Source organism: Lepidochelys kempii, chromosome 1, assembly GCF_965140265.1.
Source record: "Lepidochelys kempii isolate rLepKem1 chromosome 1, rLepKem1.hap2, whole genome shotgun sequence".
Lineage (NCBI taxonomy): Eukaryota > Metazoa > Chordata > Testudines > Cheloniidae > Lepidochelys > Lepidochelys kempii.
Window position 1 is genome coordinate 115,976,329 of NC_133256.1, and position 18,860 is coordinate 115,995,188.

An 18,860-nucleotide genomic window follows, 5' to 3' on the forward strand; every position below is an offset into this window, starting at 1 on the left:
TTTCAATAATTTCCTTTCTTGGAAAATTTTGAAATTTCAATATCTCAGAATGTTTTGTGGAACAGAAATTCTAGTTCCTGCATAGCTCTACTACTGATACATATTTCTCTCCCCTTCTCATTGTTAATTTTCACAGTTAAACTCCAGCAGGAGTGTACATCGACGCTACTGCCAAGGAAGCCTCTACTGAGGCAAAGAGCAGAACAATGGGAGACTCCAGCATAATTATGACTATGCCTACAGCATTGCACATGTACATACAGTGAAAACCTGACAGTCTTAAAAAAAAATGTTAAGCTACATTAAAAGTCATGATCACAGACATCCTGCATGGAAACCTATGGCCAGCTGATAGGTAGATTGTGAGAGACAGGACTGAAGGAAACTCAGATGTTACACTTAACTAGCAGAACACAAAATGCAGTACGTTATATTGCACAAACACTGAAGAAAAACATTTTGCAGTAAACATACTTACAAATCATACTCCTTTTCACATATTGATTGTTCCTCCTTAGTGCTCTCTGAACATGAATTTAAATTTTTGACTACCCAGTGCAGGAGGTATATTGGCTTGGCAGCATCTGAGTAACCCAAGAAAACTGTGCAGTTGAGTACCACCTCTTTACCTAGGCAAACCAATATAAAAATTAACATCCGCTCATAGGAATAGTGCAAACGTTCACAATGCAATGGGGAGTCTGATTGCCAGAGATGCAATCTGGATGTCATAGGACAACCTTCAGTGTGGCTTCCGGCATGTCGAAAAATACAGCCAACCTTTCTGTGTATTACAGTATCCACACAAGTGCACTGAAAATTGACTGAACTCCTTAAAGCATTTTGAGCCCTTTAACAGTTGAGATACTAGCAATGCATTTGGATCACTTCAGCTGATGGCAATTTTCAACTGATAGACATTCAGATGACCTATAGTTGAGGGGTGATGAGCCATTTCCATCTTAACACCTTATATGCCCCTGTTATTTAACTAACAATATATATTCAAACCAGGTTTCTGATGGGTAGGTGACCCACAAGATTACAAAAGCCTTCTCTCACATCTCCACACAAAAGTCTTCCATACTAGAAGAAATATCCCTACATCACAAGCTATTTTCTGTGCAATGATGAAGCATTGTAGCTGTGTCAGCTACAGGTGCCGACATTTTGCAACTACGTTTGCCCATGTATTGTGAAAGTAATCAGCTTAGAGACTCTCAAAAACTGTAAGGTTAATTTAATAGCACAGGCATTTCATTTTCAGAGAAACATTCTTGGTTTTGTTATTGCTATGCACTGTATGCAACGTAAACCGAGAGGTCAAATAGCTGCCTGATTTTAGAACTCCGTGGGCATTGTTTGGTGGCTCGGGCCCAGTTCCAAAGAGGCTTGGGGTTTAGGTGCCTAAGTTCCAGTTTTGGCACCACTGTGATCCTCAAAACTCCTGCTGAACCTTGTAGGTGCCTAAACTCACTTGGGCCTATGTCAGGGTAACAGATCCCATGGTGCTTAAGTTTCTGCCTTTGAGCACACTGCATCTCTCTAGGCATCCAGACACCCATCTCCCACCTAAGCCCCAGAGTGATTCACAAACTTGGGAAAGACAGACATTCATCCACCCAAGAAGCGTGTGGGGCCAGATCTAATAGGCTTGCTCAGTGGCCACCTTCCAAACTGGGTCCCATTCAAAATTGGACAGAGGAGGCTGTGGTGATGCTGTTCTTGTAACTTTTAGCCCAGTGATTGCATACTCATATAGGACATGGGAGACCAGAATTCAGTTCCCCCTTTTGCCAGAAGGGGAGAATGGATTTGAAAATGGGTCTCCCATCACATAGAAGTGTGCTCTACCCACCAAGCTATGAGACAGGCTGATGTGGGGCTCTCTCAGTCTCTCCTGTTGCACTATGGATAAATAACGAAGGAACAATTCGAGCAGGGGGACTGCAACCTGGGTCTCCCACATGGGTTTCCTAACCACCAGGCTACAGAGTTTCTGCTCACTTTCTCGCTTGCTCTTGCCCAGTGGCCACACCTTTGTGGATAAATACTTAAACAGTCATTGGGCCAGAGACAGAAAGAGAGAGATCATCATTTAAACACAATGGAAGAACTTCAACAGGAGAGACAGAGAACCCAGACAAGAATATCCCAATGGTTCAAGCACTTGCCTGAGAAGTGGGAGATCCTCTGTTCAAATCTTTTCTTCCCCTCTGGCAGAGACGGGGGGATTTGAACCTGCGGCTCCCACATCCCAGGCAAGTGCTCTAACCACTGGGGTAAAAGGTATAAGGTGGGCACCACCAACTCCTTCAGACATCTGGTGGATGGCAGTAAGGCAGGTACCTACCTCAATAAATGCCTTAAGTGCCTAAACTGTCTGACTCCAGGTGGTGAGTTCCCATTCATGGATAATTAAGCAGAGACAGGTGCCTCCATGCCCTGGAACACGCTCCTCTCATCAGCATCTCTTATTGGATAGTTTAGGTGGGTACCCACCTAGCATTCTGGCTTGGGGATCACATTGTAAGCTGCCTAGATCTCCCCATTCATTGCATAAGGAGCCTAGGAACCTAACTCAAGCTTTGTGGATTGCAATGGTGTTCCTGTTATTTTCTAGGCACTTAGAAGTTAGGCACTGTGATGCTCAGCATTGCAACACTAAAGACCTTTTCTGGATCCAGGCCTCAGACTCTAGGAGCAGGAAGTATGTGTTGCTGATCTCCTCCAAGCTTCGCAGCCAATAAGAATCAATCAATGTATCATCTGCATCAATGTACATGAGGCTAAACTGAGTCCAGACTAAGCTGCAATCAAAGGACCAGTTGTGCTAAAAGTTAATTGTGTCCCTGGGCCAGTTCTTGTACCAAGACAACTCAGAGTATTTTCCCCCCATCTGTAGATGATCAAGGACACCATATAGAACAGGATGTGGTATGCTGTTCTCAAAGAATTCAAAGAGATCATTTTCTAACCCACTGAGATTCAGGTATTACTAGAAAGCCAATTTTCTAAGGAATTTGTCACATGAAGCCTGATCTGCAGTTATTTTTTAACTTAAAACATCATTCCAAGAATGCAATGTCAGTACCCATCCACACTTCCAAGGTACTTTGTCCTCATAATCCACAAAGTAACTTCATTTAAAATATCTCTGCATGTTTTATAAGGTAGCTGTCAAACTGTAAGGTTTGTGCAGGCACATTTTAAATAAATGGCTATAGGAAGTTGACGTAGATTGAGCACCATTGTCACAGCACACAGTTCAAATGGAATTGTTTTTAGAATCCTCCTTATAGGATCCATATGAAAATCTGTCTAACTCAGCTACTACACACATTAAATACTGAATCACAGTTTGCAGGGATTGAAAACTATATCCGCTACTCACCTAAAGTGTAGCTCTAACATGTTTTTAAATAAACTAACCTGTTTTACGCCACACAAAGTATGTGTCCACACACAAGTTAGTTAATGCACTGCTCCTATCCACTGGGGCATACAAGATTTTGGCTTTACTAGTGCTCTTGGCACAAATGTGTACTACAGTAGTTCTTCTGCAGTTCAGACAGGTCTGCCTAACTGGCTGTGTTGACAGGTTTGCCAACCTTCCTACTTTCCATGTCTCTGTACAGAAAGGCATCCTAAAACACACTGAACCACACATTAAAGGGGTCGCTCTGCCTTACTATCCACTTGATGACCTATCCCTCCTGTGTCAGCCATCCAATGTGGCTTTGAGGTCTACAGAACCAGGAAACGTGACTAGAACTTCCTTTTGCTGGCCATAGTGAGCATCTCAGTTTCCTCTTGAACAAGGTAGCTGAACTCAGTGAATGTTTATGCCAGTTACTATCAATGATGACTCATCTGAAATAGGGAAGCCACAAATCAACACTTAGGCCCAGTAGGTAGCTATGGATCTGAGCAAAGAGAACTTGCAGACAGTTCTGAGTTTCACTAAACATACACCATATAGAGATCAGAACAAAACAACATACATTCACAAAGATTATTTATATAATTAGATACCTATTTGTGTTTCAACATAAATTTCTCCAGGTTCAATTATCTCCAATTTAACAACTTCTGCTGCATCTAAGAAAAAAAAAAGCAATATTTTAAAATGCCATTTTTCTAACATCCCACCTCTGTAAAATTATACAAATGGCTCTATTTCAAAAACCCATGCTTAAGCATATCATATAGATTTCAGCCTACTAGTAATATATTTATGAACACTGATGAATCAGCAGTATAATTTCATCTGAGTAACAACAGCTGATGCTCTGGCATTACCAAGTAGTTTAAAACAGCAAAATGGTATGTCCTGTTGAATTTTTTTCCATGAACTCATAAAGTGTTCCATTTATGAGGTCCTCAAAGATTCATCTCCAAGACCGCTTCTGAAATCGTTGCATTTATTACTGTGGCTAAATTTAACAGAACGGAAGAGGTGGAAGCTGGCGAGGGGGGCAGGGAGAGAGGAGGAGAAATCAGAACATTCACATAAGACTAAATAAAACCAGTAGATTTTTTTTTGCTTGTCTCTTTTTGCTTTTTAAATTATTAAGAAGCTTACTTATAAAATAAGTCAAAGTGCAAAGTCAAAGAGTTTTGCTTTCCCTGGGGGAAGAGAGATATAGTTCTGTGTACACTGTACAGTACATAACAAGAACTACAATAGATTGGAACATGTTTCAAGTTCACTCGATCATGCATATTTCAGAGGATTTTACTTAATTTCAAAGAGCTTCTCTCTAGTCCATAGCCCATCTTCATTATTTTTAATGTTGAATTCTAAAATATTCAGCACGCTTATATTGGTAGATGGTGCCTCTTCAACAATTAGACTGAACAACATTGTCCAGTTTGAACTGATCACAATATGCAATAAATACATGACCTAATGATATCTACAGTTAGAGATAATGACCTACATCTTTCCTCTTCACAAAGCCTGAGAAAATGGACTTTGCATAGGAAGCCTCCATTAAATATTTAATTATATCGTCTTCAGACGCCTAAGAAAACAATCTTACCATCTTTCACCATCAGCTCTGTTGTACTTGTGGTGTTGAATGCCTTTCCTGCATGACTAATTGAAACAACACATGTGTAATTCCCAGAGTCTTCAATCTTTAAACTAGAAAAATCCAGTTCCTTCTCGTTTGCAGAGTTATAGATGTTACAGTTCTGTTTCAATAAAGAAAATTTAAATAATTTTCATGCTATGGATACACTCTGAAGCTTCAAATGAGAAAATAAATATTTTAAAATGAAACCTTTGGGGGAGAATGCTCAGAGATGGCTAAGAGAGGCTGAGGTCCAATTTTCAAACATGGGCACCCAAATACAGCATTGGGACAGCCAAATGACAATATAGCACACAAAATAAGAAATGAGAGTAATCCAAAATAATCATGTAGATTAAGTACCAAACTGAGTACTCAATCACAGGATTTGGGCACCAGAGAGAGTCTCATGTTGAAAACTGGGACCAAGATTTTAAAAAATTATCTCATTTTCAAATCCCTCCATGGTTGCTCAGTATTTTTGAAAATCAGGCCATTTACTCACAGTGTCTAAATATAGATTTAGGAACTGAATTTTAAGTATCCATTTTTCGAAAATTTGGCTAGGCTCTGCAAGCTTAGCCAATCCATTACTCAAAGAAGTTGTTCTCTAGTGTGCCATGTGTGTGTCTCAGCATTGCCACAGTTGGAATGTGATTTGCATACACACGGAAATAGTACTCATCAAAAATGGGGGGGGGGGAAGGTGAGGGGAATCAACATTTCAGAATTGTTTCCAGGGTTCAAAACAACCCCTTTGTCATTTTTTTTTCAAAATTTTTAACCATTTCAATAATGGTTTTGATTAAAAAAAGATTTGAATTGTTGTGAAGAATTTCACAAAAAATTCTGTTTGGTAGAACACTATTCCCAAATTAGACCAGTGCTTTACAAATGAATGGTATAAAGCAGATAGATAAGGCACTTCTATTCACCCTCTCATTATACAAGAAGAAAGGGACATTCAATGAATGCTGAAGGTAGCACATATAAAACGGATAAAAGGAAATACTTTTTCACACAATGTACACTTAGCCTGTTGGACTCATCATCACAAGTTACCACTGAGGCCAAGAGCTTAGCTGGGTTCAAAGGAGGATGGGACATTTATATGGGTAATAAATATTTCCAGGGTTATAAAGTAAAAATTAAAAAGCAAATAGGAGTTTGGAAAGAGATATAAACCCCCATGCTTCAGGGCACACACCAACCTCTAACCATTGCGGGTCAGGAGGAAACTTTCCCTGGAGCAGGTTAACTAATAACTGACTACTCCAGCATTTCTTGCACTTTCCTCTGAAACAAATTATATTGACCACTGTCAAGAGACAGGACGGACCGACCACTGATCTGATCTAGTATGGTAGCTCCTATGCTCCAAAATGAGCATGCAACATCTCTGATCGCAACTGTTGGAAGCGGACAAACAGTATCCATATAAATCCATGGAGGAATGGAGAGGGCTACCCAACATGGTGAAGAGATAGGAAGACTAAAGGAATGTGTCCAAGGCTTTAGCCCAATTATGGAACACAGTTCACTACAACTGCAACTGTTGTAATCAGGTCCCCTGATTTGGTGTATTTGTAGTACAGAAGAGACTTATGGTTCACTTTAAACAATGGAATTTATTTTACATCTCTTAATGCTATAAATGATCTGAAACACCAAAACTTCCAAGCTGCCAACTACCATATAAGCAAATCCCAACACTCAGGTTAAGTCCCTTTGCACTCCTTTTAGTGTCAGGATCCCACATGCACTAAAGAGAGTTGAGGCTGGGTAATTTATCAGGTAGGTTCAAGCATCAAATATTTTACCATTCCCCAACCCTGAGATCATAAGTAATTCCTAATTGCTAGTATACTTTATCTTGCAAATCTTTGCAAGTAGACAAATGGGTTTTCTTTTGTGTGTCTGTACTAAGAACTGTGTCACTTACCAGAATTACTGAAGATTTTTACATGACTGTAGAACTACTCTGAAACCTTTTAGATGTTTGTAAGTTTGTAATCTACCTTTCCCAAGGTCTAACATTTCATTATTTTTTTTTTTACTACTAATTTGGGTGGTGATATTTTTGGTTACTTACCTTGTACCACATTATAGTGACATTTTTATTGTGGTGCACAGCATTGCATTTCAGTGTATAACCTCTTCCAACATCTTCAACTTGCCTGGATAAATGATTTGTGTTAAAACAACTGTCTTTACTTCTTTTGAGTACATTCAGGGACCACTTTTGTAATGTGACATTATACGTTCCATTGCTATGGAATAAAAAAAACAATTTTGGGTGTTTTTTAAAGTCATGTAGGTAGGGTAATTATACAACAAAATAAAAAATATATACCTAAAATATAATCATTAGAAAAAAAGCATACCAATATTGCCCCATTTTATTTTACTTCCTTTTCTTTACTTCCCCACATAAACTAGGTGTTATTTTCAGTAAAGGCCCAGCTTAAGTAACAGATAAGCATATCAAAACAGAATCATGAAATCATTCAGTTTCATAATTATTTATAATAATATAACAATATATGGTGGCAAGTATACATACAAATTAGCCTAACGATGCTCAAGTAGTTAAAAATGACTAGTTAGTGGATTTATAGACTTACTCATCTAATTCACTAAGGTTTGATGTAGTGATAATAATTTAAAAAGTGATTTGTGAATATTTATGAACAAATAAACTTGGCAAGCTCACTCTGCCGTTGTTCATGTGGTCACATTATTCATTGTTGCTGTACAGACAACCAGCAAAGTATTTGTGAAAATGTTCACAAATCCTGAGGGTTTCATGGAGAAGCTCAAATTACTACTGAACAAAGACACTTTGTTTCATAGCTACATATTACCTGAAAGACAGAGTTAATTATTTTTATACAGTATGTAAATACTTTCATTGTTGAATATTCCCATGTACATTAATGTGGGCCAAATGTGATCTGGAGGAGTCTTGAGGGAATTAAAGTATTGGGGAAAGATGAATGTTACTGAAAGGCAATAATCAACGTTTCAAAAAAGGCGCCTAAAATGAAGCTCTCAATTATACATTAAGGCATCTAAACAAGTAGCTTGATTTGCAAGAGTACTCACAGACTTTTGCTTTACATTAACATACTTGCTAACAAAAAATATCACAAATAAAAATGTTTGCAATAAAAAGAGCCATGAATACCACCAAAGCAAATTCAGCTTTTACTCAATTAAATTATTTTAACGTTTTCCCAATTCTAGTGTACCAAATATGTTTTGTAGTTTTATCAGCCTTCTGTATGACCCTGAACAACATTGTTAATGTTAAACATCCTTTATTTTATATATAATTTCTCTGTTGAATCCTAAAATAAATACTAAGCTACTTTTGTTTTATTTAGTCTGGACTGAGTTGGAGATAGTTCTATTAGAGGAAATACCCACTGATACTGTTTTCAAATATATGATCTATATAACAGTCATAATTTCAGAAGAAAGGAGTGGATTAAACATTGGCCTCATGTTCTGATTAATAAATGTATGGGGAGTCAGAGTAAACCAATCCAAAAAAAATTGGCGTGGCACAGTCTAAAAATTAGTTGTGTATCACAAGAGGGAAAACGAAGAAAGCAGGAAAAGTTAACCTATTTATTTATATGCTCAACATGACCTTTGTCACCTGAGAATTAATAATAGATCTATTGTTACTACACCCCGGTGAGGTAGGGAAGTATTATCATCTAGAATTTGCAGATGGGGAATAGAGATGGACAAACTAACTGACTTGCCCAAAATCATGGGAAGCCTGTGATAGAATGAGGAACTGAACCCACATCTTTTTTTAATCCTAGCACAGTGCTCAACCGCAAGGTCATACTTCCTCCCATTAGACAGTCCCTCAGCATAATAAGAGAGGCCCTCCCTCTGTGATAACACATTCTGTGAAATAACTTCAGTTAGCTGCACAACACACTGAAGATGTTGGGCCAAATTCAGACCTGGTGTAAACAGGTGCAACTCTATAGATGACGACCCTTACACTAGGTATGAATTTGGCTTGGAGCATCTCCAATCCAGTCTACCACATATAAGATTTTAGTCAACATCCATTAAGAGACATCCTTGTCTCTTACACTCCATGAGGTTTTATCTTTCTGTCTTGGCTTTCACTTTAGTTCTTTGGTTGTACTTTGTGGGGAATATGGTATTACAAAATCACTATTTGACTAAAACTCAAAACATGTAGCCTGGCTCAGCAAAGCACATTGGAAAGTGAAAATTCATAAAGTAGCAATTAAGATTTTACAAAAAAAAAAATACTGTACATATTAGATTACAAATCACCCCTCAGCCATTTCACTATCAAGGTCAGATTTTGACTTAGTATTACCACTTTACAGTTGAGTGCTGAGCATTCTGTTCCCAAAGCATGTAAGCATATGTTCAGCTTCAAGAATGGGTATAGTCGCATTGACTTCAACAGGGCCATACATGCATAAAGCTAAATACATGCGGAAGTATTTGCAGGCTCAGAGCCTTAAAGTGTGTCATTTGCTTGTCACTGACTTCCACCTCTAATTTTTTTTTTCAGTTACTTACAATTTACCTAGTTACAAGGTCACAACTATGGAAGAGCTTATTTGACCTGATTTGTAGTAACCACAGGAATTTAGGATATGAGATGCACAAAACCATACAAACAACACCACAGATGTGTGGTAAAGATTGTCAGTCAACTCCACTTGTCAAATGTAGCAGGAACCTTCATGACAAGAAATGGGGCTAACTGTGGTCAACTCTGTGCTAAACTGTTAAATTGCCTCAATAAACAAAACTGCACTCATTTCATTTATTTATTTATTTATTGAGGGAGGGGCTTGGTTTGTTTGATTTTGTTTTTATTGTCTGCTTTTCCCATCAGAACACTGATTTGTTGTGAAAATGTTTCATTGGTGCATTTCTGCTTTATCTAAGGAACCTCTATTTTTCTCCAGGGTCAAAAGAGCTGAGTAAAGACTATAACATGAACATATAATTCAATCAATTTCACCTATTTCTTTTAGTACATTGTCCAGTAAAGCCAGTTGCAAATTTTCAACTGAAAATGACTTTTTTTCTATAATGAAATTTCTTGAAAAAATGGTTGACATTTTTCAATTTTCATGAAAAATGTCAATACTTTTAATCAACAATTTAATTGATAACCATTTTGATACTATCAAAAATTCTAAAAATCGTTCCTATAATTTTTAAGTTCATATTTAAATAAAGTTAATTTAAAAATCAACAAATAAAATCATATTAGAAACTAATTACAATTTTTGGACATTTAAAAAAATAATGGAGGCTTTCTGTTGGTAAATTAGGTCTAATATAAAGTTGTAGTTCATGAAATTCTAGCCCTTTTTATTATTGGAGAACTGAGTTTTGTATTTTTCAGTGCTATATATCTGCAGTCACACATCTACTCTGTATTTTATAAACAGAAAAGAGCCCTTTAAAATTTTCCGGTAATCAAAGCACAAACCACTGCTTACATAATACACTATTAAAAAGGAATTATTATTTTAGCCTTTGTCTTGAAATGTTCTGTAATTTCAGTATAAGTCAATTATAATAGAAACATCTTCACCTTTTCAAAACTTGATTTAACCACTGTTAAACCACACTTTCTTCCTGCCCTACTGAACAATATCACAACTAAAAGTGCACTAGTCTTACAGCTCCATTTGAGTCACGGCTTTGTAAAAGCTATTCTGAGGTGAAAGAGCATACTCAACTAAAAATCAACAAATTCCATTTGTGCTTTTAATAATGCCAAAGATGTAAAGTTCTGTATAAAAGCCAGAGCCTAATTATGCCATTCTTACTCATCTTCTGTGTTACCTTAACATACAATTAGTCCCACTGATTTCAAAGGGAACACAGTCAGTTACTTACTCAATGCAAGTAGAATCATAGAATAACAGAGTTGGAAGGGACCTCTGGAGGACATCTAGTCCAACCCCCAGCCCAGAGCAGGACCAATCCCAACTAAATCATCCAAAGTAAGTCATTACTTACCCATGGAAGTAAGACTCTTCCATATCAGTTGAAAGAAATATGTTATTAATCAGTTTTTAAGCATAGATAATGTGCTGTGTCTGGGAGGAACAAAAAAACACTAGTCTTCTTTAACAAAAGTTTTGCTTAAACTTTTAGAGGGTCTGTCTACCTGCAATTAATTGTAAACTTTATGAGCTCAATTCTCCACTGCTTTGCACTCTGTGTAGTTATTTAGAGTTGTGCACATGAATGTAACATGATACTACTTGGGTAAATGTAGCTTTCTGTACCCCTTTGCATAAGTGCTAATGACTACACAAGGTTCTGGTAGTAGAGGATCGGGTCCTATTTTCATACAGTTGCAAAGACTCTACATTATCCACTGGGCATGTGTACTCACCTGAGTCTGTATATGTAATTCCCCAGGTCACTGAGTTCAGCTGGCCAAAACTCCAGAAATCTCCCATTTAAAACAAGTCTCTGTGTTGCTTGGATCAAATTCACCTTTCCTTCGCTTTCTTTGAACCAGGTCACTGTGTATGTTTTACTGCAAAGCTTATCTTGTATTGATCCAGGGAAGCAAAGGAAAAAATATTCCCCTTCAAGTACATCAATGGAGCGACGCAAGGGGCACAGCTCTTCTTCACAGAAAAAAGAATGGTTAGGAAGCAAAACACTGTTTTCAGATAAGGAGACTGGACTGATTCTAATGACAGTTGCTGTCTATCTGGTTTCTTTCTAAACAGATTTTCTTCCAGCAGGCCTAATAGCTACTGAAGAGTGTGGCCATATGAGGGAATCAATATTTATTCCAATCTGAAGATCCAGTTTTCAAATCTTTATTCAGCCCTTACTCAGGCAAAACTTTTCATGGCTAGAGGAAGGTGGGAAATGGGAGTTTTTCCCCATGGACTGCAGGAAACATCTGTAAGGGTCTGTGTGATAGAGCATGATCCTGCTCCTATCTTCTACTCTTTCTACACAGATCATTCAGAGACGTTCTATTGTTAAACACCACCCTATAATTATTTACATTGCTCTTCCCCCGCTTTACTGACCACATCATTTACAGCATCAGTTTCTCCTCTGCCAAGTACAGGGAAGAAATCTCTCCTTCCATAGACCCTTTTTGGTTCTACTCCACTAGCTTGCCCCTCCACAGCATTTTCCTTCCTCTGCTTTCTTCTACCGTCTGGGTTAATGGGTTAATTACCTTTTTAGTCCTCCTCAGACCATTCTAATCCACTAATTAGGCACAGTCAGGTCCAGCCTGGGGGTGGGGGATTTAATTGGTGTTTAAGTGATCAGAGTGCTGGCTCAGCTGTTAGTTCCCAGCTCTCTGTCAAAGCCCAATTCTGCAATCCTTATTCAGGTGGGATAGTACCTTACTTAATTGATTTCAGTGGGGCCTTACTTACAGAGTAAGGCCCTGATCCAAAGCCCATTTAATCAATTGGAATTGTTCCGCTGACTGTAACTACTTTGGATCAGGACCTAAGGTACTACTTTTAGTAAGGGAGGGTGGCAGAATCTGGTCTCTAAGACCATCTTTTTTCCTCTCCTTTCACAATTTTGCTGTTTGAAGATGGGTCTATCTAAACTGCAAAGTCTGGAACTGGATCTGAACTTTACCAAACTTTGGAAGTGTTTGGTCTAGGGTTTGGTTCAGACCCATTACTAACTTAATTAGAATAACTATCCATTGTTCTACTTAATTCCTGATATGTACTGTAGATTCCAGTACTGCAACAGAGAGAAGGAGCAGAATGTCATCGCATGATGCGTTACTAACTAGAACTAAGCAAATAACTGATTTTTCAGTTCAGTGGCCAAACCAATCAACCCAAAATGAAAATTCTTCAGTTTTTCTTGCTGAAATGAAAATCCAACAAAATTTCACTTTGAGCTGAAAATGTTTTGCTTGACTGAAACAAAAAACTTTTTTTTTCCATTTCATTTTGTTTTCAAGTATTTGTTACTCTTTGTTTGTTTCTTTGTTTAACTAAATTTCTAAATGAAATGTCTTTTCAAAACAAAAAGTTGCAATGTTTCATTCTGATTTTTTGAAATGAAACATTTAGATTTTTTCAATAAAAAAAAAGTTTGTGTTTGGCCCAAAATATCTGCCAGATTTGACCCAAATTCACAAATAGTGTCAGTCAACCCCAAACTGCATTTTTCAGCAAATAAACTATTCATTCAAAAAAATTCACCCAGCTAGAGTATACCAAATATTCACCAAATGATGCCATGTCTTACTGTCAAAGTGTTGCTGATTTATGCTTACCAGCTGTAGCTCTGCTGAGGAACATTAAAAATGGGATAATCAGACTTTCAAAAGCCATTTTCTTGACTTACTTGTAGCTTCTTCTCTGGAAAAAAGGGAAGCGTTCTTAGTTTAACTGACGGAGTATTGGAAGAAAAACAAATATACATGATCCATCACATATACAACAAATTTGTCTAAAACTAAGTTCATGAGTAATATAACAAAAGTGTAGTGAAGATGGGATTTCCACTGGAAATTTTTTTTATCATCAAAGCATATTTACATGTATAAGGTCATAATCCAGGAGTTTTATTGGCAAGGTTCATATCAGTTGGAGAGAACGGTTGTTTTTCCATCCACTATTTATATTTCATGTTAGATGTTCTATATCATTTCTTTTTGACTCATATCTGATTAAGTACTTTACATTATAAAATGCTGCTCATTCTAGCTATAGATGCATCCAAAGTATAGACCTGATCTTGCAAACTTTAATTATTGGGTGCTTGGGCTTTCCATCATGACTATGGTGTTTGAAGTCAATGGAAATTTTGCAAATGACTTCAATGAACATAAGATCAAGCCCATAGTTTGGACGCATCTGTAGTTATAGATAAAAATACAAAAATCTGTTGGCAAACCAGGAAGCATACCAGCTGTCTTCAATTTTCTTCATATTAGATTTTATTTCAACATGCCTCAGACACATAACTTATTTCTTCTTCTTCTTTGTAGGTAATTTTCCAACCTTTGAGAGCCAGTATTACCTGCTGCCCTGACTGGATTCTTCTTCAGGAGGACAGAATGAGAGTATTTTCTTTTAAAATATTCCAGTAATAATGAAATACTAAATTGGTAAGAAGGCAAAAACCTATTTCCATAGGACAATACCTAGCCCAAATTCATCTCCACAGAAGCTGGGCTATTGTGGCTTCGGCTCCTGAGCTACTAGGCATGGAGAGCTTGTTCCCACTCATTGAAATTCAAAGGAGAACTTCCATTACATTCATCAGGAGCAGGCCCAAAGTCTGCTACCTTTTCCAAGGTGGTACCTCCACTTTGTAGCCTTACATAAATGTCCTATTCCCATGAGTGAAATCACAGCATGTACATTGAAGCACCTGATTTCCTGAAGTGCTGGGACCACTTGTTCTTCCCTGTTTGAGTCACGTCCGGTTAGCTAGGGAAGAAATGTGAAAGTTGCCTACACTCAAACCAGTAATTAGCTAAAAAGAGTGGCTCTCACCTTTCCAGACTACTGTACACCTTTCAGGAGTCTGATTTGTCTTGCGTAACCCAAGTTTCAGCTCACTTAAAAACTACTTGCTTACAGAATCGGACATAAAAATACAAAAGTGTCACAGCACACTATTAGTGAAAATTTGCTTATTTTCCTTTTTACCATATAATTATAAAATAAATCAATTGGAATATAAATATTGCACTTACACTTCAGTGTATAGTATATAGAGCAGTACAAACAAGTCATTGTCTGTATAAAATTTAAGTTTGTACTGACTTAGCTAGTGCTTTTTAAAACAAGGCAAATATCTATATGAGTTGATGTACCCCCGGAAGACCTCTGCATACCCCCAGGGGTATGTGTACACCAGGCTGAGAACCACTGAGCTAAAAAACAAAAGTTACATGAATAATAAGGTTCCATACTCTATCCTGAATTGAATATAAAGACTCAGGGATTATGCATAAAAACTAATGCAAGATTTGTTCGTTGTTTAATTCTTTGTGTTTATATCAGGTTGCATATCTTTTAGCTGAACCTTTTTTTCTCTAGAGGCAGGCATCCTAACCCGGTGAGATACAAAAAATCATAGACAGCCTTTGAAAAGGGTAGTGAAAATGTGGACAGCTACCTAAGTTTTGAAACTGAAATCTGACAATTTATGGTTCTTAAATCCTATTCCTTTTTAGCAGATCACACCAGTATGATGAGTGGAACTTCTGATACAGAATCAGGGGCACCATTTAATATCTACTCTATTTAAACCTCACTTTCTCATCCATTCCTTTAGTAGCACAGTTTTGTTGCTGCTGCTGTTGTTTTTCCTTCTTAGCAGCACATTGTAAGAGTTTCCACTCTTGATTCAAACTATTCTTTGAAATAGGCAGAAGAGTGTTCAGGGAGGTTAAGGTACAGAGTGGTATGCAAAATACTTCATAATATCTGGACTTGTGACTAATAGTTGTTCCTCATAGGCAAGACACACTCAATCTCAGACTGCTAGACCTGAATGCTTCTCTTGGGTTTCTTCCACTCATGCTAGCAAATTGTAGCACCTGAGCCACGTTATCTGCAACCATCTTCATGTCACAATCAGGAAAAATGTGGGAGGGAATTGTTTCCACTGGCATTTGTCTTATAAAAAGAGATTCTTTCAAAAAAGAGGAAGAAGTTGTGATGTTCAGAAAGCAATGAAAAAAACTATTTTTAAAATTTGGTACTAGAACTAACCAAGGGAACATTTCCTGTCAATAAAACATCAGGTCCGATATCTGAAGAATACAGGAAAACTCACCAGACTAAGTGACATGTTAATAACAGGGAATGACAGGTTTCCAGATGAAACTAGAAAAAAAAACAATTCTCATTACTTTATATTAGGCCTCAATCCAGCAAAGCATTTAAACATATGCTTAAAATTATGCATACTCGTGAGCATTTTGCTGAATTGAGACTTTAAAGACTGAAGAGGGAAGAATACTCAGCGGCTCTGTGTGAACTGCAGACTTGAGGGGAACACTAGAAGAGGCAAGGGAGTTTAAATCTCTTTAACAGCACCGATTCGCTGCCCAATGGATAATATGCAGTCAAGAAGTTAGCATTTCTGAATTGGTGAATAAGGGACCTGCAATCCAAATTTCTTAGTAAGCGACCATTCCTGCTGCCGTTACAATGGTTTTAAGGAGAATATAACATACCAGAGCCTTGGGGTATGTTATATTCCTTGTTGCATGGCACTCGCTGGCCTGAATAAACTAGCCCAGGGGTGGGCAAGCTGAGACCTGGGGGCTGCAGCCGGCCATCCAGATGTTTTAATCTGGCCCTGAAGCTCTCACTGGGGAGCGGGCTCCAGGGCTTGCCCCGCTCCAGCACTCCAGGCAGGGAGTGGGGTCAGGGGTTTGCCCCACTCTGTGTGGTTCCCGGAAGCAGTAGCATGTCTCCCCTCTGGCTCCTACATGTAGGGACAGCCAGGGGGCTTCACACGCTGCCCCCGCCCAAGCACCTGTGAACGGGGCAGCATGCAGTGCTGCCTGGCTGCGCCTCCACATAGGAGCCGAAGGGAGGACATGCCGCTGCTTCTGGGAGCTGCTTGAGGTAAGTGCTGCCCAGAGCCTGCACCCTTGACCCCCTCCTGCACCCCAACCCCCCTGACCCAGCCCTGATTGCCCTCCCACCCTCTGAACCCCTCAGTCCCAGATCAAAGCATCCTCCTGCACCCCCCACCTCTCATTCCCAATCCCATCCCAGAGCCCACACCCCCAGCTGGAGCCCTTCCCCTCCCCTCTGCACCCCAACCCCAGCCCAGAGCCCCTTCCCGCACCCTGAACTCCTCATTTCTGGCCCCACCCCAGAGCCTGCACCCCCAGCCGGAGCCCACACCACAACCCCCAATTTCGTGAGGATTCATGGCCCCCCATACAATTTCCATACCCAGATGTGGCCCTCGGGCCAAAAAGTTTGCCCACCCCTAAACGAGCCCTTCTATAAGCCAGTCTGATTCTGTGACATTTGTAGGGTGCAAAGGCTCAGCAAAGACAGTCACAATGAGGTCTCAGAGCTACCAGCTGTTCAATAGTGTGTCATAGTATATATGTAGGTTATCGATCCGGTAAGTGGAAGACAAACTTTGAAAGGAGAAAAAATGAATCATCTGTGCCGGGGAAATTAGGGAATGAGCAGTTAGGAAACTGACAGTGAGCTGGGGCGGGGGTCCGGGGGGATTCCCCTGGCTCATACACACTGAAAACCTTGCTTACGGGCTCTGAGACAGGCAAGCAGCATATTGTCTCAAATCAGTTCGGATTCTACGAGCGAATACATCTCCACGGATCTGCGCTCGCACAGGGGACCGCGGCAGCGGGGCTCCCTGCTCCAGGGCGAGCCAGCCGCCTCCTGCCCCTGCCTCGCTCGGCGGGGCCCAGGAGCGTTCCGCCTTCCCGGCGAGGGCGGGGGGCTGCAGGACGGGCGAGCTGAAGAAGTTGCGGTGGTTTTGGCCCGGCCCGGCCTGGGCAGAGGCGGGGGGGGGGTGCCCTAGCGACAGAGCCTCGCTGTAGGTTCAGCGGCGCCCTCTCAGCACCAAAGGGCTTCACCCACCCGCCACCCCCAGCCCGGGAACTCGCTCTCTCACCGGCTCCTGCGGTGCTGGCAGCGCCTCGGAGCGGGGAGCGGCCAAGGGGGAGAAACCCGGCCTGACAGGGAGACGCGCTTCACGCGCGGGCCGGGAGGAGACGCGCCCTGGGCAGGGAGGGGAAGCGCCGAGCGCCCCGGGAACAGCAGAGGCGCCCGGGCAGGGAGCGGGCCCCGGGGCCGAGCCTCTGGGGCTGCCAGCCAGGAAGGAGCCGCCTGCACGGCGGCGGCAAAGCGCCCGCGTCCTGCCGAGGCTCCGGGCGTCACCGGGGGGGCGTCCCAGCCAGAGCGCCGCTGCCTGCCCCGGGCAACGCGCCCCGCTAGGCGCCGGGCTGCTGCTAAGGCGGGAACTGCAGACCGCGGGCAGCCCGGACCAGCCGCGCTTTGCTGCGCGGAGCCCTGGCCTCTGCGGCCGCTCTCAGTGCCAAGGGGCCCCGGCACCACTTGCTTTACCGATGAACGTTACAGGCTGCGTTATTATGCGGTGGTGTTAGCCCACCACGTCCAGCTGGGGAAACTGAGGGCCAGTCTCCACCCGAGTACAGGCCAGTCAGGGCCCCCGCGACTTGACTGGACGTGGCAGTGCAGGCTTCGGTCTCAGCCACAGCAGCTATTCGCACCGAGGCAGGGGCCAGTGCCGCTCGACCCGGGTCTGTGACTCCAGCCTCCTGGGGCTGGAAGGGACGCTGAGGACTCGTCCAGACCTAGGGTGGCCAACTTCCCAACGTCTCAAAACCGAGCACCCCCACCCCAAGGCTCAACTCACCATAAAGAGAAGAGGGAGGCGGAAGGGGGACCGTGTCTCTCCTGCGCCGGCCGGCAGCAGCTCGAGGCAAAGAGTTCTCAGGGAGCTTCCTGCAGCCGTGGGAGGTTCCTGGAGGTATGTCTGACCAGGCCCCGGGCAGCAGCCTGTACAGAAGAAGCGTCCTCCCCAGCCAGGCTGGGAGGGGACTAGCGGCAGAGGTGCCTCCAGCTCTGCCCCTCCCTGGCTCTGGGGCCAGCGCTTGGGGGCTAAAGGGGCTTTGGGCTGGTGGGAGCAGGGGCACAACGGATTTGCGGTGGCTGGACTTTTGGTGTCCGGTCAATACTTCTGACCAGAGACTGTACGGGTCCC

General features: G+C 41.2%; 1 protein-coding gene across 3 annotated transcripts in view; it reads right to left on the reverse strand.

The window, feature by feature from the left end:
* Window positions 1-18,608, reverse strand: part of IL18R1 (interleukin 18 receptor 1) — a 41,051-nt gene extending 22,443 nt beyond the window's left edge. The window contains exons 1-7 of one of the 3 annotated variants that reach the window (XM_073351595.1): window positions 18,513-18,608; window positions 13,396-13,475; window positions 11,509-11,749; window positions 7,171-7,348; window positions 5,046-5,199; window positions 4,036-4,101; window positions 479-629 (exon numbers count right to left, since the gene is read on the reverse strand). In XM_073351595.1, coding sequence (XP_073207696.1) covers window positions 479-629; window positions 4,036-4,101; window positions 5,046-5,199; window positions 7,171-7,348; window positions 11,509-11,749; window positions 13,396-13,453 — 848 coding nt within the window. In that variant the 5' untranslated portion in view covers window positions 13,454-13,475; window positions 18,513-18,608. Of the gene's footprint in view, window positions 1-478; window positions 630-4,035; window positions 4,102-5,045; window positions 5,200-7,170; window positions 7,349-11,508; window positions 11,750-13,395; window positions 13,481-18,512 lie in introns of all 3 variants that reach the window. The other 2 variants (XM_073351605.1, XM_073351583.1) reach the window with 2 other exon arrangements.
* Between the last annotated feature and the right edge of the window lie 252 nt (window positions 18,609-18,860).